At 41.1% G+C, this 22,952-nt stretch overlaps 1 protein-coding gene across 9 annotated transcripts in view; it reads left to right on the forward strand.

The window, feature by feature from the left end:
• The window catches only part of pard3.S (par-3 family cell polarity regulator S homeolog), a 396,021-nt gene that overhangs the window by 164,717 nt on the left and 208,352 nt on the right, over positions 1–22,952 (forward strand). For all 9 annotated transcript variants that reach the window (XM_018268701.2, XM_018268703.2, XM_018268699.2 and 6 more), the window contains 4 exon segments: positions 6,786–6,911; positions 11,382–11,764; positions 20,452–20,591; positions 21,563–21,691. In XM_018268701.2, coding sequence (XP_018124190.1) covers positions 6,786–6,911; positions 11,382–11,764; positions 20,452–20,591; positions 21,563–21,691 — 778 coding nt within the window.

The raw sequence follows: 22,952 nt of genomic DNA on the forward strand, positions 1-22,952 counted from the left end.
CTGCAATTCATTTATTGTTATGTACTCCTGCCTCTGGTAATTCATTACTGCTTCTATAACATATTTTAGGCACACAACTCTGTCCCTGTAAGCAAAAGGTGTGCTCATGAATACGTTTAAAGAAGGAAAGCTACCGAAGCAGTTTATTGCCAATAGATTAGCCACAATAGTGCAAGCTAAAAGACTATATTTGTTCTGCAGAATGCTTTACCATTCCAGAGTTAAAGGACCAGTAACATCAAAAAAATTTTTTAAAAAATTCGTTAGTACACAATGAAAAAAAACACCAACACAAATTATACTTTAAAAAAGCAAAGTCTTTATTAAGAAATAACTTACAGAAACGCTGCTTCCTGTCTTGTACAGAAACGGCGAAAGGGCGACCATCCATTGAGCGGCACTTGATTTCTCCTCCCTGGCTCTCTGCTGCTGGATCTTTTAGCTGCCACGTTCTGTGCTTTCTGTAGTACAGCAGCGCTTCCAGCATGAACTTTCTGCAGATCTGCGGTGCCTTGCTCATCGGTTCCAGCCGCGGTGCAATTACCAAAATCACAGTGGCGCCTTCTGCATTCGCTAATTATCCCAGATCTATGGGTACAGGATGGGAAGGTCCGGACATTAAAAGCCGGCTCTGGATGCTGCTGCTGCCCTTCGCCTCTTGAGCCGGTTGATCTCTTACTGCTGCCCCTGCGCACCGGCACCGTATCTTCCTGGCCCAGTCTCCCCTCTTGCTGGCTGCCCGGGAACAACTGCCGGCGAATTGCTCTGTTTGAATTCCATTTCCGACGCATTCCATTTCCCTGCGCACCGGCACCGTGTCTTCCACCGTGTGTATAATATCTGTGCACAACTCAATGCGCTCCTTTTGCACCCATATTTTTTCACTTTCTACAAAATTCTGCACTTTACAAACACCTTTCTAGAACAAGGGGAAATTCCTGCAAAGTGAATGATGTGACATGTGTTCAGTTTCCATGTGACCACATAATAAAAGGGCAAGTAGGTCCCAAGCTGCTGATCCCCAGCCTACATATACAGTAGACTCAAGACTGCAGCTTAAAATATTTTCTACGTACATCTTTGTACTGAGAGAAGATGAAACCTTTGCTAGTGATTAAAAAACGTGTCCATGGGACATCTCTGTGTATTGTCTTGTTTCCTAGATGTGTGTTTGTCAGATCTGATAGGTGAAGCCCTATTTAAATGATACTTGCTGTCAATTTTCCCTTATATTGGAAGTTGAGACAATCTTTGTTTCCTTCCCTCACTGTTGCCCGCCGCTTCTGTGGATTGATTTCTTTTATGCTTTTTCCATTAACTTTTGATTGATTTTTTGCTTTCTTTCGGATTTCCAATGGATGATAAAAGAAAGCTCAACTGACGGCGACGTTACAATACTTTCGAGAACTTACAAGTGGACATCAATCCTTCCGTGCAGTTTAAGAAAGAAATCATTGCCGGCGGGAACAGATCCTGCAGCCAATGATTTCCACATTTGTCTTTAATAACATTAACGTCTTGCTGTGGTGTGGGGAGCTCTAGCCGAGAAACGGCCCATGTGGGTTTTGTTCATCACATCTGGGACACAAGCATAGGAAGTGTTAATGCCTTTTCCGTGTGAAAGATTGGAACGTTCGTGGGTTTCCATGTCTTTTGTTTGATTCTGCCCATGTTGCTCCTTTTATAGAGTTCTAATGACATAAATTAATAGGATTTTGCACAAAACAATATAAACTGGAGCTTTAAAATGTTGCAGATTTGCATTAAAGGAGAAGGAAAAGTTAAAACTAAAAAAGGTCTGTAAATACACGAGTAAACCCTCAAAGTAATGTTTTCTGTTGATGGAAACATCAGATTTTTCCCCTTCTATTGTGTATACATGGGCTTCTGTATCAGACTTCCTGTTTTCAGCTTAAACCTCCAGGGCTTGGGCTTGAGCATGCTCAGTTTGCTGCTCTCACCCTCCCTGCTGTAATCTGAGTTTAGAGCTATGAGCGAGCAAAGAGAGACCCAGGCAGGAATTAATGTCACAGCAAGCTAATATGGCAGCTGCTATCCTAAAGAAACAGAGACCGTGTCTAAAGCTGTTTACTCAGGTATGGAAAAGCATTCTAAAGAATAAAAATGGCTTTCTAGCTTGCAATATTACGGCTAATTTATTGGCAATAAAAAGCCTTGTTAGCTTTCCTTCTCCTTTAAGGTGGGCTTCGAGAATATACTCCATTTTTTGTGTTAATGAGGAGGATTTTTTTAAATATACAGCACACGAAAGGCCTACATTCTGGACAGAGTCAATCTAGCTTGCTTCAGTAGCGTAGACCTTGTTGGGGAGGAGAATGGGACTAAAGCATTCCAGTTTGCATAATAAATAATTAAAATATATATTTTTTATATGAAATGCGTCGGGACACTTTTTTTTTTTTAGCTTTGCGGAATAAAATCAAGTTTTATCCCAATCGGCTGGCTGCAGGAATGCGTTCTTTTTCTTTGTTTGCCTACATATCATGGGTTTGGAGCGCTGTTCCCGAGCCATCCGAGATAACATTTGTTTCACTTGGATTCTAAACAAGTATATAAGCCCGAAGGTAAAAGTGCAGGGCTTTCACACCCAGGTCATTTTCTCTATCGGCTGAGCCACATTTTAAAGTTATTACTGTCTGAAGCGCAGACCTCGGAGTATTCACACACCCGGGCTAAAGATTGGTCACTGTCAGCATTTGATTTACTTATTGGATTCCATTTTTTTATGAGCTCCCCAATACACCCCACAGCAAATTCAATTAATGGCTCCAAAATATAAAGTTGACCATATGTTACAGGGATCATCATCATCATTCATCTTCATCTAGCAGTAGGTGTACAGTTTTTTGGAAATTCTAAGCCCCCTACAAATTCTATGGTATCCTACTCTCATGATTTAACCTAATGTTTTTACCCAAGCTTTAATTGTGTTATTACGGCGAAAGCATCTCTTCATTGCCACCATCTCTGCCGTCTAGAAGGAAGACTCTGGGACTGTGCCAAAAAAAATATTGTAAACACCTGCCTGCATTGGGTAATGGAGTCTCCCATGCAAGTTAGTTTCCAAACTAAAACATTCTTCTGCAAGATTAGGCTCCCCGAGCAGTGGGACTGATCCAGTTCAAGGGTCCGTTTGACTCTGTGGGTAGTTCCAGGGAATCAATGACTGTCCTATAAAACAAACCAGCAAATTAGGGAGTTACATCAGGCCTATCTGGTCCTCATCCAAGGGGGATATTCTATGCGATTTGTGCAGTTCCCGTACATGGGTAATAAGTAGTGATGGGCAAATCTGTCCCGTTTCGCTTCACCGAAAAATTCGCAAAACTCCCAAAAATTTGCGGAAAAAAACACATTGAAGTCACTGGGCGTCAAAATTATTTTGACGTGCAACTTTTTGTCCAAATGCATTAAAGTCAATGGCGTCAAAACTATTTTTATGCGTGCAACAATTTTTCCATGTGCAGCTTTTTTGTATACCTCCCAACTGTCCTGTTTTTAGAGGGACAGTCCCTCTTTTGACCGCTCAACCCGCAGTCCTTCGTTTGTACTGGAAAGTCCCCCTTTTCTCTGCACCGAACAGCAAGAAAAAGAAACAATGTTTCTAACTTTATTGGCTTTTGGCAGAGAGCTCACAGCTGCACTTGGAAACTTTTGTAACAATTTCAGATAAGAAAATAAGTAATTGCTACAATATAAGATAACGAGTCCCTTGGGAAATGTTAGACTCACAGCATAAAGGGCAATTCACCTTCATTAGCAAAACTGTAAAAAACACAGAAATGTGTTCAAACCTTCATAACCTTTTTATTTATTTATTTATTTATTTATTTTGGCTGAGCTACGCGGGCCAACTTTTTTCTCCCTCTTTTTACTTTCAAAATATTGGGAGGTATGTTTTTTGTCCAAATGCATTAAAGTCAATGGGCGTCAAAATTATTTTGACGTGCAGCAACTTTTACACAAGCAACTTTTTTGTTGCAGCTATTTTTTTAGCGAAACTGCTATAAAAATTCACCCATCACTAGCAATAAGAGGTCAAACCAGTCTGGAGGAGCTTAAGTGGAAGCTCTGTGTAATGGCCAGTTTAACCCTTTCAGAAGCTGCAATCACCCTTTATTGACCAGCCTGGCATGAAAGAATATGACAGCAGTCTTTGTGGCCATAAATATTTAAGGAAAAAACTATTGGCATGGAGAAAAAAAGATGCGTCGTAGATAAGTGGCTGCTGCCTGGCATTGTGGGAAGTGTTTAATGGCCACTTCTGTACATATTGCAGCAATTTTATTTTCCCTATTGTTTCCTCTGCGATAATTCTCCCAACTGCATCACGTTGCTTTAATTAGCCGCGTTTCTCCAAATATTATGTCTGCTGCTCCCACAGCCAGAAAATATGAATGTGAAAGGTTTTGTTTTGCTGAGCAGATCGCTCTCATGCCATATACGCCGCTCGGAAATTTTATCTTTCAAATTAAGCCCTTATTTATGTTCTGCTTCTTTTGCCTGCAGCTGGGATTAATATAACTGGGATTTTCTTTTTCTGCCGGGATTTACTTGGGAAAAATTATCTTTAAAAAATAAAGAATTGCGGTAAACGCTACTGTTATATGAAACCACAAGTGGCGGCTGTTGTCATTGGAATATCTTGGTTTTTTTTTAATAATTCAGGATTCATTCTAAGGGTAAGGAGACACCTGGAGATTCAGGGAGATTTAGTCGCCCGGCGACTAATCGCCTCTTCTTTGGGGCAACTAATCTCCCCGAACTGCTTCCCTGTGGCTACCGTCGGCTTCAATGAAAAAAACGCCTGCGCCAATGCACTCGCGGTGCTTCGATTTCCAAATTTCCTCCTTGATTAAACTTCGGCGACTACGGAAATTGAAGCTCCGCGAGTGCATTGACTCCGGTGTTTTTTCATTGAAACAGACGGAAGCCACGGGAAAGCAGTTCGGGGAGATTAGTTGCCCCAAAGAAGAGGCGATTAGTCGCATGGGGACTAAATCTCCCCGAATCTCCAGGTGCGCCCTTACCCTTAGGATTGGATATAATACTCCTGCTATCCTAGTATTAGGGATGCACAGAATCCAGGATTCGGGCAGGATTCGGCCTTTTTCAGCAGGATTCGGATCCTTCTGCCCGGCCGAACGGTATCCAAATCCTAATTTGCGTATGCAAATTAGGGGTGGGGAGGGAAATCGCATGATTTTTTGTCACATAACAAGGAAGTAAAAAATGTTTCCTCCTTCCCACCCCTAATTTGCATGTGCATGGCCAGGCACAAAGATTCTGCCGAAACCTGCTGAAAAAGACCGAATCCCGAACCAAATCCTGGATTTGGTACATCCCTAGCGGATACACCAGACACTGGCAGAGACCGTTTTAGCACATGCCCAGTCCTAAACCAACTGATCCCCATTGTATCTGTCGGTTATGATTGACAGGCTTCCATACTTGTTTTATACGATATTATCAGTTTGTGTATGGCCAGTTTTACAGGGCCACACTGCCCACCAGGCATTAATGGGAGATGCCACTCTCCATGCATAATAAAAGAAAACGTTGTTGTAATCGATAAAATTTACACATTTTCAGTGGCTTTAATCAGTTGCCAGCGAAAACAATATTCGTTTGTCCGTTTCAGCAATGCTGGTTCAGGCCCTTGAAAATGAATAACAGCTGCCAGCAAGAACTCCCATTATGCCATCCACAGTCCTCACAACTTCAGCAGGCTTCTGCTACTTTGTTTGAAGAGTCAGAACCACCAGTGCAGGAAATGTTACTAAATTGACAGATAATAAATTCAATAGCCATTAACATTACTGTTTTTCGTGCAAAAACATTAAATTTGCAGCAACAAGGCCCATAACAGCTTGAACTCTTAGGGGTTTATTTATCAAAATCCAAAAATATCTCATTATTTTCTGAAATTTACTCCAACCAAATCCGCACAGGTTATTTCCCCTTATTTATCGATACATTTTCCAAAAAAATTCCTGTGTGGGAAAAAAACTTGAAAAACTCTGTACGCCTGAAAACTGCAGTTTTTTCAGATTTTTTCTGATCTTTGGATTCTTGCATGAAACCCAACGCAGATCAGGATATCTTCGGGCCTTCTCACATTGACTTTTATCTAGCCTTGGCAGATCTGAGATGCCAGATTTTCGGATTCTGACGTTTTCCATCTTCTGGGTATAATAAATCCCGAAGAATTCCAGTTTTTTTTCCACGAACAATTCAAATTTTCAGATTCTAATGTTTGCCATCTTCTGGGTATAATAAATCCAGAAAAATTTGAGTCTTTTTTTCCACTAAAAATCCAGATTTTCACCAAAAATCCTAATTTTCGGATTATGATGTTCTCCATCATCTGGGTATAATAAATCCAGAAAAATTCCAGGTTTTTTTCCCACTAAAAATTCTGATTTCCACTAAAAATTCTGATTTCCACTAAAAATTCAGATTTTTGGATTCTGACGTTTTCCATCTTCTGGGTATAATAAATCCTGAAAAATGTGAGGTTTTTTTTCCCACTAAAAATTCTCGAATTGTTTGAGTTTTTGGCTTTCGGACTGTAATAAATAACCCCCTTACAGTAATCGCCCAGCATATAGCCAGTTAAAGGACTGGAACTTCTTCATGGAACACAATGCTTCCTAGCAGATTAATTGCACCCAGTTTTGTAAACAACCCCCCCCCCAAATATTCTGTTGTTACTGGTTATATTAAAAAAAAAAATGAAATCTTCTCTGCTGTTAATATTGCAGAACACTGGGATTGTTAGTAAAGCGATTGGAGAAAGGCGGCAAAGCAGAACGAGAGAACCTTTTCCACGAGAATGACTGTATCGTCAGAATTAACAATGGCGACCTGCGCAACAGAAGGTTTGAACAGTAAGTATTTGCTGCAGTTTAAGAGAAATAGTATCTGTCGCTCTGTGATTATAAGGCCATGTGTTACTACTGATTACCCCTCTGTGCTTTCTGTTAAAGTTTTGTGGGGTTGCATTAAAGGGGTTGTTCACCTTTAAATTAAATTTTAGTATGATGTAGAGAGTGATATTCTCAGACAGTTTGCAATTGTTTTTTATTATTTGTTGTTTTTGAGTTATTTGGCTTTTTATTCAGCAGTTCTGCCGTTTGCAATTTCAGCAATTTGGTTGCTATGGTCCAAATTACCCTAGCAACCATGTATTAATATGAATAAGAGACTGCAATCAAATACAGTGAAACCTCAATTTTAAGTTCCCGGATTTTAAGTTTTTCCGCATTTCAATTTGTGCATTTCCCTGGTTTTAAATAATGTTTTCTCAGATTTTGCATCAAAAATTTTTTATTTTTCCTCTATGAATTATTTTTTGTGAAATGAAGAGGTTTAAAATACTAACCAGATGTCTTTGTTGCCATGGTTCTGCCTGTAACTGTCAATTCCAATCAGTCTGCCCCTTATACAGTCCTGCACCAATCACAGTTTGATGATGGCAACAAAGCTGAGTGAATCCATATCGGTGGCAAAACATGGGACAATCTTATTTTTTTCCCCAAAATGCATCAGTTAATATTGCTGCTCCAGGAGAATTCTGCACTGAAATCTATTTCTAAAAAGAGCAAAAAGATTTTTTTTATTTAATTTTGAAATCTGACATGGGGCTAGACATATTGTTAATTGTCAGTTTCCTAGCTGCCCCCAGACATGTGACTTGTGCTCTGATAAACTTCAGTCATTCTTTACTGCTGTATATCACCCTCCTCCCTTTCCCCCTCAGCCGCCTAACAACAGAACAATGGGAAGGTAACCAGATAGCAGCTCCCTAACACAAGATAACAGCTGCCTGGTAGATCTAAGAACAACACTCAATAGTAAAATCCAGGTCCCACTGAGACACATTCAGTTACATTGAGTTGGAGAAACAACAGCCTGCCAGAAAGCAGTTCCATCCTAAAGTGCTGGCTCTTTTTGAAATCACATGACCAGGCAAAATGACTTGAGATGCACCTACACACCAATATTACAACTAAAGTAAATACACTTGTTGGTTCAGGAATGAAACTTTATATGGTAGATTGAATTATTTGAGGGGAATAAAATGTAATTTAGAGATAAATAGTACATCCTAAAAATCATGTCAGAATTCCTTTAAATGATTTCTAGCATACTTTAGCTACGGGGATCTAAATTATGGAAAGATCACTTAGTCTAGAAAACCCCAAGCTTTCCAGATAATAGATCCTATAGCTGCGCCATTTGAAAATGCCCAGTGCCTACATTGTGACACACATGACATAGAAGTATATGGGTAATGTAAAAACAGGTGCAGAGTTTGCTCCTTTCGTGGTAACCCATAGCAACCAAACAACAGGACCAATTATAGGCCTGCTGTTTTAAACATAGCCGCTGATTGGTTGCTATGGGTTACAATGTGCATTTTATGGCATTGCTTCCCCCACGGCTAATCCAAATTCATTACCAGGTTTAACACAATAAATCAGTATGATCCATAACCCCCGAGATCAAGCACCTGTGACCGCAGATGGACACTTGTCTAGACAACAGTGCTTCTTGTTTACAGATTTCCATGATCCTTTTGGGAGCTAGCAATTCAGCTAAGTCTGTTCAGGGCAGATAAAGAAAATGGTTCTGTTTTTATTGCAAATTCATTGCTACAATCCACTAACAGCAGGGGTAAGATTTGAGGCTGTTTTTACAGCCCAGCATGATAATCTAATACATTCTCCCGACTTGTGCTTTTATACCGTCTATAGTGTGGCTGGATTTTATATCCATTTTCACTCCTTTGCCTCAACCAGATATTCCCTGTGCACAGGCAGAAATATACACTACTAGGAGGTCAGACTGAGCACCTCATCAACAAACCAATATGGTCCTCGATCCAACATGATTTAAAAACCTGATTGTCATGTGCCTAATATCGATTGGGGTAAGCTGGACGGAGGGCCCCCTACACTCTCCAATCAGCTGAGGGCTTAGTCTGTCACCAGCTTATATCGGCTTGTGTATGGTCACCTTATCTTGTGTAAAGTTTGACACAATTCATCAATTTATCACAGTGTCGGACTGGGCCGACGGGAAGCTGAGAAAAAAACCCGGTGGGCCCCGGTCCTCATGGGCCCCCGCCGGCCCAGCCTTCCTCCCTCGATGTCCTGGCCCTCAAATAAAAATGAATCGTTGTGCGGGTATCGCATGCTTGTTGGCGTTCACGCATGTGCACCGGTGTTTGCGCACATACGCCGGCGTGCGGGCAGACGTTCGCACATGAGCACGGGGGGGGGCCCTGAGTATAGTGGCCCCCCATGTCCAGTCCGACCCTGTTTTATCAGTTCCAAGACTCCGGTTTTTCACGACCAGGACCAATGATAAATGCTCAGATTTGGAGACCCGTGCTTACAGCTGAGCTGTCCAACCAAAGAACTGTTGGTTGTAGAAGTAGACCAATGATTATCACTCTCTAGTTGTTTTTTAATTGTTGTTAATGGGTTTGAAGCCATTGCTACCTGATAGGATCGTGGAAATGCTCTATGAGCTTATGGAATCCTCACGTGGTGGCTTGTAGCTTGAGAACAAACCATGGCACAATGGTTGGGTTGTGATTACTTTCTGTCTATAGTTGGCTTTCCATTTTGTGTGTCAGCCCTATGTTCACTGTATGCCGTACACCAACCATGCAAAGGAATCCCTTTGTGTACAGAAATAATATTTTCTAGACTAACCCAGAAAAGCTAGACTATGGCGGGCTCTGGAACACTGCAACTTAAGATAAATATTTATTAGAACCTACAAATCATATCCCCACCTGCTTAACATCCAGGAGATTTGAACAGATGCTAACACCGAGCTTGCTACACCGACGATCCCTGAAGTCCTCTTATTGCTCCTTCTTTTGTAGTGAAATAAAGTATGCAAATAAAACAACTGTCAGGCTGGCTTTATGCACTCGGGATAACGTTTATTAAATGCTCCTCTAATGTAAAACCACTCACAGAACGTGTGGCTTCCCCTGCGATGAATGAATAACACATGTTAATATGCAGGGGACGAGGCCCGGGGGAAACCCTGGCAAACGTGTTAGGTCTTAGACACCTTACAGTCTCACGCCCCGGGGGGAAACATATTGGTTAAATGTGGCCATAGCGTTTTATAGTCCAGCATAATAGGGTTTCCTAGCGCACTACAGAGCTCTTAAACTCTTGAGTTTTCTCAAGCGAGTTATTAAGCACAATAAACAACCCTATCATAGGTTGAAGGACTCCACTTCATTTATGGCTTGTATGAAATGTGAATTCCTACCTTCATACAACCCCAAAGACTGTTAGCTGACCTTTAAGATGGAAACAAATGGGAATAACATTTGCTAGCTTTGAATAGGATTCATCTGTTTTTCTTTAGCTTACCTCTACACCTTCCTTTTGTCTTTTTTCCCTTTTGACTTTGCAGGGCCCCCCAACTTTTTTTTACCCATGAGCCACATTCAGATGTAAAGGGAGTTGGGGAGCAACACAAGCATGAAAAATGTTGATGATGTGTTGCCAAATAAGTGCTGTGATTGGCTATTGGTAGCTCTTATGTGAACTGGCAGCCTACAGGAGGATCTGTTTGGCAGTTCATCTGGTTTTTATGCAACCACAACTTGCCTCCAAGCTTGGAATTCAAAAATAAGCACCTGCTTTGAGACCACTCTGAGCAACATCCAAGGGGTCGGAGAGCAACATGTTGCTCATGAGGAACTGGTTGGGGATCACTGCTCTAAAGGAAATAATAAAAGCTTAGTTTGTATTTACCCCCCCCTCTTCTTTGAAGGTGGTACTGGCTCAGCTGGCAGACACTTGCCTAAACTGTCATTGGTAGTTTTGTCACAGCCTTTACCTTCACCGTCCATATCCCTCCTGTTGTGTTATGATCACTGTTGATGAAGCAGTGTGGCTTGGGGTGATATAGAAATAGTATCATAAAGTCACTGGGAAATAACATATGTTTTTAGGTTTCCATTGTTAATGTTAGTAGGAGCAGCCATCGTTTGCACATTGAAGACCACTAGCAATCACAGGTAGAACACATCTGGGCAGCTTAGAGTAAGGGAGTATGAAGGCCGTTTGATGTCCGTTAGTCATTAATGAAGTCACATTTAGGATCTGTGCTATAGGCTGTATAAATATGACCACTGTATAGTCTCTTGTTCTATTTGGCCAACACGCAAGTTGGTTATTGAGTGAAGTGTACTGCTTGCACTTATCTCTTGGCACTGTAGATCGTTACAGATACTTGCACATGTTTCTACGATCTGTTATGTCCAGTGATTTCTAGTTTAATGCATATTTGCCAATAATTTTTCCCGTTTGTTATCTTAGAGCACAGAATATGTTCCGCCAAGCCATGAGATCACCCGTGATCTGGTTCCACGTGGTCCCAGCAGCAAACAAAGAACCCTATGAACAGTTATCTCAAAGTGAAAACAACAGCTACTACTCCAGTCAGCACTTGCACGACTCCCAGTACATGGACTCCAGGAATTTCCCTAGCACTGGCCCTGATCACACTGCACAGAGGTTGCCCAGGCAGAGCAGCCAGGCCGATCCATTGGACTCTTACTCACATCTACCTCAAAGTATCAATTCAGCAGGAAAACCACCCACCGGCCTGACTCCATCTCCACAGCGTGCAGTCAACTCCCCCACCAACAGCGGTTACGCTACCAAAAAGGCAAAGAAGTTTTACATTCAGTTGAAAAAAGGTGAGTGGGGGAATCAGAAGGCTTTTATGTTTGAACATTTATTCTGGTAATAAACTTTAAATGCCTTTTTTTGGGCAGCTAAGTTGGCATGAGGGGCTTAAAGGTAATATATACCATCTTTTTATAGAGGTGCATGAACACCATTTAAAGCAATTTTTTTTACGCAGCCAACAGATTGAAAGAAATCCATATTCATCTATCCCGGACTCATATGAACCCTTTCCCAACCCCCTTAAGCTCACAGTGTCAATCAACTCCACCCCCTTCCCTCCCACCTTTTCCAATGTGAATTGGTGGCTTTTCCTCCCACCTTGTTCCAATGGGAATTGGTGGCTTCTGGGACTGGAAGTTCCTCTGTCTTTCAGATAGTCTGCGCATCGCCCCCTATGGAAAGCTGAGGGTCCTTGAATCCATCACTCGTCCATCCATCATTTATCTTCTGCTCCTGCTACGCCAGAAGAATTGCATATCAATAGATACAAACGAGTTGATACTGTCTTAAATCAACTTAGTCTTTCCTTCTCCTATAACATAACCTGTGTGTACTGTAAGGAAGTGGGAAGGGTTTTGGCACTCTAGCTGATACCCCATTTATCATCTGATCAAAGACTATGAGGATGGCCCCTCTGGATTGGCTTGGAGCTGTAGTGGAGGAGGGGGCTCAGCCTGTCAGCAAGCTAGGGTGAGATTTGGCAAGACTACCCCTAATAGCCCAGCTGGAAGATCAGGTATCTTTAAATTTGGGGTGAAAACACATTATCATTGATATTGTTGAAACTATGTCTGAATAACAGACACCTATACTTCCATGAATGATTCCTTGAGCAAGTAAGTGTCCTTGAGTGCAGGTAAAGAGTCGTAGTTCTCTGGGAATGTATATTTTAGCAAGGAAGAGGAGGTGTTTTTAGCACGACATGTTTTTATGATCCCTAACCGTGTCTATTACATCTGCGTTAGACATACAGTAATTGAATGTTTCCAAGTAGATTAGCAATGTAATGGAAGCTGCTCTTGTAGATAATTGTCTCTCATTTTAATTACAGGAATAATTATCTATGTCATTGAGAGATCTACAGCAGGATACATGTTTGTGCGTGATGCATAGATAAATTTCGCTTTGCCTTTTCTTGACTCGTACTATCAAACACAACAACCTTTAATGGCTACGGCACAGTTTGCCGTGATATAACTGCATTTCCATGTTGAGTAGTAAATGGGCTATTGATTTAAGTTCAGTACATCTCTTGAGTATTTTAAATATATAAAATATGTACAGGCTGTGGTTTATATTCGACTTGCCTTGTTTTGGCTGTGGTTAAAGGGATCCTGTCATCGGAAAACATGTTTTTTTTTTTTCAAAACGCATCAGTTAATAGTGCTACTCCAGCAGAATTCTGCACTGAAATCCATTTCTCAAAAGAGCAAACTGATTTTTTTATATTCAATTTTGAAATCTGACATGGGGCTAGACATTTTGTTAATTTCCCAGCTGCCCCATGTCATGTGACTTGTGCCTGCACTTTAGGAGAGAAATGCTTTCTGGCAGGCTGCTATTTTTCCTTCTCAATGTAACTGAATGTGTCTCAGTGAGACATGGGTTTTTACTATTGAGTGTTGTTCTTAGATCTACCAGGCAGCTGTTATCTTGTGTTAGTGAGCTGCTATCTGGTTACCTTCCCATTGTTCTTTTGTTTGGCTGCTGGGGGGAAAGGGAGGGGGTGATATCACTCCAACTTGCAGTACAGCAGTAAAGAGTGATTGAAGTTGATCAGAGCACAAGTCACATGACTGGGGGCAGTTGGGAAATTGACAATATGTCTAGCCCCATGTCAGATTTCAAAATTGAATATAAAAAAATCAGTTTGCTCTTTTGAGAAATGGACTTCAGTGCAGAATTCTGCTGGAGCAGTAGTAATCAGCTTCTCTTATATGAAATATTGTTTCTGTCCTGCTTTGTTACTGCTAAATATTATAATTAACGGATAGCACACCCAGTTAGAAAAAATTAATTTATTACAAAAAAATATAACAAAAATTGCAAAATAATATTTGGTGAGCCCAACGCGTTTCGACCTTAAGGGTCTTCCTCAGGGGAACAAATAATCAAAAAATTCAAAAAGGCATTTTTGATTTTTTTTGATTATTTGTGCCCCTGAGGAAGACCCTTAAGGTCGAAACGCGTTGGGCTCACCAAATATTATTTAGCAATTTTTTTTTTTTTTTTGTGATAAATTAAATTTTTTCTAACTGGGTGTGCTATCCGTTACTTATAATATTTAGCAGTTAGCTTTTGAGACCCTGATGGGGAGTCTCCTATGGATAAGAACCCAGCAGTTTGATTTTGAGGGTGTGCGCCTTCTCTTTTAATTCAGCTTTGTTACTGAGCAGTGGAACACTAAAAGTGGCCATAGACACACAGATAATATTGTACGAAACAAATTTTCTTACGATATTCGGTGCGGATATGGCGGGAATAGAGTCGACCGATATTGGCAGAAGACTTGGATATCTGTTGGCTCGTCGATTGGGCTGGATGGAAAATTTTGGTCGGGCACCCAAACATCGGCCATTGTTAGTGCTGAATCGTCAGATAAAGGTAGAATTCTATTGTTTCTATCTGTATATCTGACAATTCTGCTCTACACTGAAACAAACAATCTTTCTTGGAAAGAAAGATAGAATTGTTACGTCTATGGACACCTTTTAGTGGCCCCTAAAACTGCCCCATGATGCTGCTGATCAGTCAGTGCTATACAGTGCTTATACCTCCTGGGCGGATCTTCCGCTGCAAATTCTTGCCGTAGTTTTGTGATAAAAGAATTCGCTCATCGCTAGTTTCAACACAAAGCAGAGTGGTGATCTTTATGTAGTACAAACAGATGTCTGCAACGGCATCCATCGCTTTCCTCCTGCCCCATGTTCTTCATTTTCTTTGTTTTTATTCATCTTAACCTTAGAGTGCAAGCGAGCACCCTCACATTCTGACACCTCTATCAAAAGTCCTTAAAATTTCACTTCCGACCTCTATCAAAAGTCCTTGAAATTTCACTTCCGAGCTCTGCTTTCTCTCAAGCCTTTCACTCCTTACTGATTATGTGGCAATTGCTTTCAATCTAAATGTGACATGTTAGAGCGGAATGATGTGGTGGGCCCCAGCCCACGGCTACACATGCTGTTTTCATTGGCTTAGCAAGCTGACTGCGACTTGCATCTGGGAGGCTTACAGGTAAAGCTGCAATCAGTTGTGAGTGGTTGCCCACACCAAGCCACCACTTATGTCCGAACATGTACCCACTCACTTTGATTTTGTTTGTCTCTTTCACTGCATCCGATAAATACCCAGGCTCTATAGGGAAAGACATTGAGGCTTTCTCACTTTACACTTGGGAACTGCTGGGAATTCAGACCATTAAAAATGTGTTCTTTAAAATAAAAAAAGCATATATATGATGTGCCCTCCTGGTGTTTTTATATAAACACTCCCAGCATCCCTCAGTGAATTGTGGGACTTGGTATTCTGCATGTTGACCATACCCGATACTTTGCCCTTAAAGGGGTTGTTCACCTTCAAACAACGAGTTGTTTTCCACTAGATCACCAGAAATAACGACTTTTTCCAATTACTTTCTATTTTCTATGTGTCATCATTTTTCGAATATTAAAGTGTAAAGTGTCTTTTTTTTTCTCTTAATGCAGCTCTGGGAGGGGGGTCGCCGACCCTGTAAACTGTACTAAATTGATACATTTAGTTGATACATTTCTTATCTTTGTCCCTTCTGAGCAGAATTCCTGGGTTTCATTACAGGCAGCTGTTACAATTGATACAATAGTTGCTGATACTCCAGAGATGCTGCTGAGAAATCTATCAACTAATTGTTACAAAACTGTAACAGTTCAGAATCTGCACCTGAATTACTGAGCTACCAGACAGGGACATTACATTTTAAACTTAGAATTTGGAAAAAACAGTAAAAAATAAACAATGGAAAGTAATTGAAAAAAGTCTTTATTTCTCGGGAACAATCTGAAAACAACTAAAGTGAAAAAAGTGTTTGGAAGGTGAACAACCCTTTTAAAGTGAAAGGTCTACAGTAACAAGTTTCCTATACTGTGGTCTTAATTCAGGTATGCAAACCTGTTATCCAGAATGGTTGGGACCTGGGGCTGTCTGTAATTTCTTCATACCCTTAGTCTACTAGAAAATGACATTAAATAAACCCAATAGGCTGGCGTTACCTCCAATAAGGATTAATTATATCTTAGTTGGGATCAAGTACAAGCTACTGTTTTATTATTACACAGAAAAAGAAAATTATTTTTAGAAAATGTGATTGATTAAAATGGCATCTATGGAAGATGCAAGAAAAGGGGGGGGGGTGCACACGTAAGGAAAATTTCAAAATATTTAAAGCCCTAAGTAATTCAAGTAAATATGCAAGTGAATGTAATTTTAAAAACAGGGTTTTTTTGTTACAAAGTTATGATTATAAAATTGACCATACCATGTCAACATTATGATCATAACTTTGTAACAAAAAACCCTGTCTTTACTTCTTAAATACATGCACTTGCATATTCATAATTTAGACAGAGGATTATTGTACTTAAATAGGTTTTTAATGGCCTTAGGAATGCACCCACAACCCCCCTTTTATGTATGGGAGATGGCCTTCCCATAATTTGGAGCTTTCTGGATAATGAAGGCTAGGTTTTATTAGTGTTTGACCGTGGCCCATGGACAGTAGGGATGCACCAAATCCAGGATTCGGCTCGGGATTTGGCCTTTTTCTGCAGGATTCAGATTCGGCCGAATCCTTCTATTCAGCCGAACCGAATCTGAATCCTAACTTGAATATTCAAATAAGGGGCGGGGAGGGAAATTGCATGACTTTATGTCACAAAACAAGGAAGTAAAAATGTTTTGCCCTTCCCACCCATAATTTGCATATGCAAATTCATATTTGATTCGTTATCTGGCCGAATCTTTCGCGAAAGGATTCGGTGGTTCAGCCGAATCCAAAATAGTGGATTCGGTGCATTCCTAATGGACTGAGCTCTTTTAAAGAGGTGCTTCACCTTTAAGGTAACTTTTATTATGTTATAGAACTTCTAATTCTAAGCAACTTTTCAACTGGTTTTCATTATTTATTTTTTATAGATTTATAGTTATTTTCCTTTTTCTTCTGGCTCTTTGCAGCTTTCAAATGGGCGTAAGGCTACAAATGTATTGTTATTGGTACTTTTTATTACTCATCTTTCTATTCAGGCCCTCTCCTATTCATATACCAGTGTCTTATTTAAATCACTGCATGGCTGCTAGGGTCATTTGGACCCTAGTTACCAGATTGGTTAAGATGCAAATTGAAGAGCTGCTAAATAACTCAAAAACCACAAATAATAAAAAATGAAAACCAATGGCAGCTGTCTACATCATACTAAGTTAATTTAAAGGTGAACAACCCCTTTAAGTGCAATGGGGTGGAGAGAGTAAGGGCCCCTTACTACTTCTCCTCCTCCTCCCTCTTCCTTCTCTCCCTCATCCTTCGCCTTCCCCCAGTGGTGTAACTAGATGTTACTGGGCCCAACAGCAGATTAATTTTAGGGGCCCCCAACATATTCAGAGATTGTCCTGTTTTACAAATATTTGTTAAAATTGCTCATTATTTGGGCCTCATGGGGCCCCCTATATGTCCTGCGCCCCCCTGCAACCGCAGGGTCTGCTTCCTCTGTAGTTACGCCCCTGCCTTCCCCTCCTCCTCCCCCCCCCCCAAGGGGGGCTAGGTTATAGTTTACTGAGCGTGGCCCATGGGCAATGAACTCTTTTAAATGCAGAGGTCACAAGTTAAAAGAAAATGCTCTACAATATAGTCGGCCTCATTTAGGGTAAGGCCACACGAGGAGATTAGTCGCCTAGCGACTAATCGCCTCGTCTTTTGCGCGACTATCTCCCCGAACTGCGTTGCAGCCTATGGGGAAAAACGCTGAAGCAGTTCGGAGAGATAGTCTCGCAAAAGACGAGGCGATAAGTCACCAGGCGACAAAATCTCCCCAAATCTCCTCCTGTGGACTAGCCCTTATTAACACTGAGCAAATATGTACATGGGAACCAATCAAACATTTCCTTTCATTTTTTAACCAGCAGCCGGCTGAAAAAAGCCAACTGATTGGTTGCTTTAGGTTACTGCACACGCAAAAAATTTCCCATTGTCTATAAAGTCTCAGCATGTGTTTCTAGAGTGTGGGGTATGTTATTCATAGGAAATATGTATTTTGTTGGTACATAGGGTTGCCACTTGCCTGGTATTTTACCTGCCTGGCCGGTAAAAATGATGGTTGATCCCAATGTTATTAATAGGAAAAAAAGATAAATCTATAGGAAGGCTGTTTTTTTTTCCAGAACAGGTGGCAACCCTATTGGTACAGGCCTGGGTGTGTAAGTAGCGCAGGGAATCCTGGAGTGTTCCAGCCACAGCAAGGAGCCTGCACACTGTAAGAGTGAATATAGGAGGCCATGGCCTTTTCCATTTCCTTAATTCTCACCTGCTGAAGTGTAAGCTCACACTCCGAAAAGCTTTGGAATCTGACTTGGCCCCTGCGGAAATCATTCTACGTTGTGGTTTAGCATCTCCTTAATGCTGCGCGATCACGGCAATATTCCCCTATCGGAGCACAGGCCAACCATCGTTCTCATGTAATTATAAAAATGCTCCCCAATTGCCTTGTTTTAATTCCAAGGTAATTAGTTCTTACTTAAAACCTATTTGTAAGGTCAATAACAGATTCTCAGCTGGGGAACGGACCTGCAAAAATAAAGGAATTTGTCTGTAAAACCACGAGAAACTCGTATTCTTTCCCAGCTTTCTAACAATGTGCCTTTATGTTATGCTTTACACTCATTCCCTTATTGTTCTACCCGAATGTAACAATTCTTGTACCTCCCTTACAGATTGTGTGGGCAAACGATAGGATGGTTCGGGAATAGTTTTTTGTGATTTTGTTTCCTAGGCCTTCACACATTTCCGTTTAAAGTGGACCTGTCACCCAGACATAAAAACCTGTATAATAAAAGTCCTTTTCAAATTAAACATGAAATCCAAATTCTTATTTTTATTAAAGCATTCATAGCTGTTGTAAACGCAATTAAAAATCTCAGCTGTCAATCAAATATTGCCTGCCCCTCCACAATGCCTTAGGCATAGAGGCGTGGCAGACAATTACTTTCACTTTCCATTCAGCACTGCCTAGATGTCACTGCTCTCCCCACATTCCCCCGTTCTCTTCACCGTTTAATTGTGTAGCCAGGACATGGGGATGGACATCAGGTCCCCCATTCTGGTGCACAAACAAGATTCTGAGATGATACAAGGCTTGTCTTAATAACAGTGCCCACAAAATGGCTCCTGCCTGCTTGTTATAATTATGAATTCCCACACCAAAGGAAACACAATTCAAATAATTTATATAGTGCAATAAAAGTTAATTTTGCTTGACTAATGTGATAAAATAGCATTTGGAATAATTTTTACGGGTGATGGGTCCCCTTTAAAGGAGAAGGAAAGGTTAAAAGTAAGCAAGGCTTTATCAGAAAACACCTACATATACCAGTAAACCCTCAAAGTAATGCTGCTGTCACTATTTCTTTCCTTCTATTGTGTACTCATGGGCTTCTGTATCAGACTTCCTGTTTTCATCTTAAACCTCCAGGGCTTGGGCTTGAGCATGCTCAGTTTGCTCCTCTCTCCCCTCCCTTCTCTGCTGTAATCTGAGCCCAGAGCTATAAGTGAGCAGGGAGAGACTCAGACAGGAAGTGAAGTCACACCAAGCTAATACTGCAGCTGCTATTCTAAACAAACAGAGCTTCTAGAGCTTTTTACTCAGGTATGGTAAAACATTCTACAGAATAAATGTAGCATTATTGCCAATAAAATGCCTCCGTAGCTTCCCTTCTCCTTTAAGGGAAGATAATGGAGCATATTAACACATCGGTGGGTTATATTTCCCCTTTACCAGTATTGCAGCTGCTTTTGGTTCTGCTTTAGATATGAAGCTGCGTGCCCTCCAGCCATTTGCAGTAATATGTCCCATTTCCTAGGTTGGTCTCTGAATAAATGACTGGAGCAGGAGGCAAGTTGTTCATGTTCTGCATTGTGTTCCAAGGTAGAAAACTCAGTGTGCAAACTCAGCAAGCCTGTATGACGAGGCCGGATCCAGGTTATTTAAATAAACACATATTATTCTCCTCCTTGCAGCAATAATAAGTGAATATTATTTAAAGCCATGTTTCCATCTCCACAGCAGGGACCGGTGAGGCTGGATGCCTCCTCTCAGCCCCTCTGTGAGCTCCCCGCTGAGATGTGTGCAACAACAAAACATCAGGCGCCCATTTTCCTTGACGCCTTTTCCTTTCAGTAAACACCAATTTGTTGTCTGTGCTCTCTGCCGGCTTGAAAATCAACTATTTGTTTGGTATTGATCTGCAGCTGCTGAGTAATCTCCGTGTTCTTCTTCATTCATTTCTTTATTAGAACATTAAAATGCATAGAAACAGGTTGCCTCCCAAACCCTTGGCTGCCGATGGGACACTGCTAAACATATTTGTTAGTCATAATTTATCACCTTCGTAGGGAATATCTTTGTGTAATATTACTGTTTGGTGTGTAACCTCTAATGTTTCCTATCTTGTGCAGGAGTGGAAGGACTGGGCTTTAGCATAACGTCCCGTGATGTTCCCCTTGGTGGGTCGGCACCAATTTATGTCAAGAACATTCTTCCTCGAGGCGCAGCTATTCAGGATGGCAGAATGAAAGCAGGAGACAGACTTCTAGAGGTATGGGCTGTCTTTAGAATGCTTTTCCATACCTGAGTAAATGGCTCTAGACACTGTCTCTATTTGATTAGTATAGCAGCTGCCATATTAGCTTGCTGTGACATCACTTCCTGCTTGAGTCTCGCCCTGCTCGCTCATTGCTCTGGGCTCAGATTACAGCAGGGAGAGGAGGAGGAGGGGGATAGGAGCAAACTGAGCATGCTCTAATACAGATGTGTACACAATAGAAGGGAAATGTGGTGTTTATTTTGACAGAGGACTCTGAGCAGCATTACTTTGAGGGTTACTAGTGTATTTATATAAAGCTTACTTATTTTTAACCTTAAAGTAAGTGGATGTGTTGATTTCTCTTTGGTCCTTCCCAAAGAAAATAAATTGATTGTTAATAATAAAAATAAAAAGTCCACGTATAATGTGCTCTTTTTAACTGAGCCTAAGAGCTCCTCTGCTCTATCTTATTACATTTCCATATGTGGTGTCGGTTCATGCCATTTAAAGGAGAAGGAAAGCTACGGAGACATTTTTTTGCCAATAGATAAGCTGCACTACTGCTAGCTAGAATGCTATATTTATTCTGTAGAATGTTTTACCATACCGTAGTAAAAAGCTCTAGAAGCTCTCTGTTTGTTTAGGATAGCAGCTGCCATGTTAGCTTGGTGTGACATCACTTCCTGCCTGAGTTTCTCCCTGCTCAGATTACAGCAGGGAGTGGAGGAGGGAGGGGAGAGGAGCAAACTGAGCATGCTCAAGCCCTGGCCCTGGAGGTTTAAGCTGAAAACAGGAAGTCTGATACAGAAGCCCATGAGTACACAATAGAAGGAAAGAAATGCAGTGTTTCTTTTGACAGGGGACTCAGAGCAGCATTACTTTGAGGGTTTAATGGTATATTTAGGGGGACCTTTCTGATTAGGCTTACTTAGTTTTAAACTTTCCTTCTCCTTTAATTCTGGCCTCTGTTTTCTTTACAAAAGGTAAATGGTGTTGATTTAACCGGGAGAACCCAAGAGGAGGTAGTATCGTTATTACGAAGCACCAAGATGGACGGAGCAGTAAATCTTTTGGTCCTTCGTCAAGAAGATTCATTCCACCCACGTGAGCTGGTAAGTAAAATGAGAAGCACATATAGCCGTGTTCACAGCCCTGGTTATTCGTTTGCTTTTGGTTCTTCTTCATCAGGTACCCACCTTAAAACTGATTTTTTAAAATTAAAAAATTTTCAGATTTTTTCAAATTTATCGGTAAAAGCAATTGCATTGAAAGCAGTATCTGGCGGTTTTCGGAACTGCTGGTTCTGACTTCTGAAACAATTATGATGCAGAAGCCACCTGAATACGTTTATAACCAGTGACCTGAATGAATGTATCTTTGTTTGTACCTTTTGCTTCACTGCGAGGTCATCACCTCTAACAACAAAAAAGAAAAAGTGGTCTGAGCTAGAACAGACTTTATCGATCTGCTTTTAAGAGTGACCTGAGTGTTAGGATTTATTGAAAATCGACTTATCACTTGCAGATCGTATCATTCTATTAATAAATTAGGAACACGCCGGTGCAGTGTGTCGGCTGCCGAGAACTAGACTGGGAAAAGAGAGATAACAAATTAGCCGGAATGGAGCACGAAATGCATAGTTGGTGCCTGTGTGAGAGGTTGAATTAACTGATATCATCAGTCCCAGGCAGGTCTCCAGCTTTGTTTTGTTTTCTTGGGGACTCGGTCAATATGGGGATGACATTACTCTAACCAGTCGATGCTCTTCAGTGTTACTGAAAAAATGGTCAGTGCAGCTTTTAGCTTTAGTAGCGTCTCACTCAGTGAACATTGTAGCTGAATCATACAAATAAGGAACAGAATGGTGAAATATTCACAGTGTATGTGGATATGTTGGATTTCATGCACATTATACATACTAGGTTTCTTTCATGATACAAATCGCATGTTTTGGGTAACTGCTCATTGTAAGGCTAGTGCCACAAATCAAGGATCCGCTGCTCCTCTTTGGCCGCGCTGCCTGCACCCGGAATCATTACCTCCGTTAAGTTGAGCAGACTCAGTGGATTTTGCTGGCAAGGTTTTGCATTTGGCATTGAAATCTGCTACGGCTACTTGCACCCGAGTGGAGGTAATGATTCCGGCTGCAGACAGCGAGACAGAAGAGGAGCAACAGAATCTCCATGTTATGTGGCCCTCACCTTTGAACAGTGATCCCCAGCTAGTGGCTTGTTGACTACAAGTTGCTCACCATCCCCTTGGATGTTTCTCCCAGAAACCTCAAAGCAGGTGCTTATGTTTGAATTCCAGGTTTGGAGGCAAGTTTTGGTTTCATAAAAACAGAGGCTCCTGTAGGCTACCAGTCCACATAGG

The sequence above is a fragment of the Xenopus laevis genome, chromosome 6S (genome assembly GCF_017654675.1).
Source record: "Xenopus laevis strain J_2021 chromosome 6S, Xenopus_laevis_v10.1, whole genome shotgun sequence".
NCBI lineage: Eukaryota > Metazoa > Chordata > Amphibia > Anura > Pipidae > Xenopus > Xenopus laevis.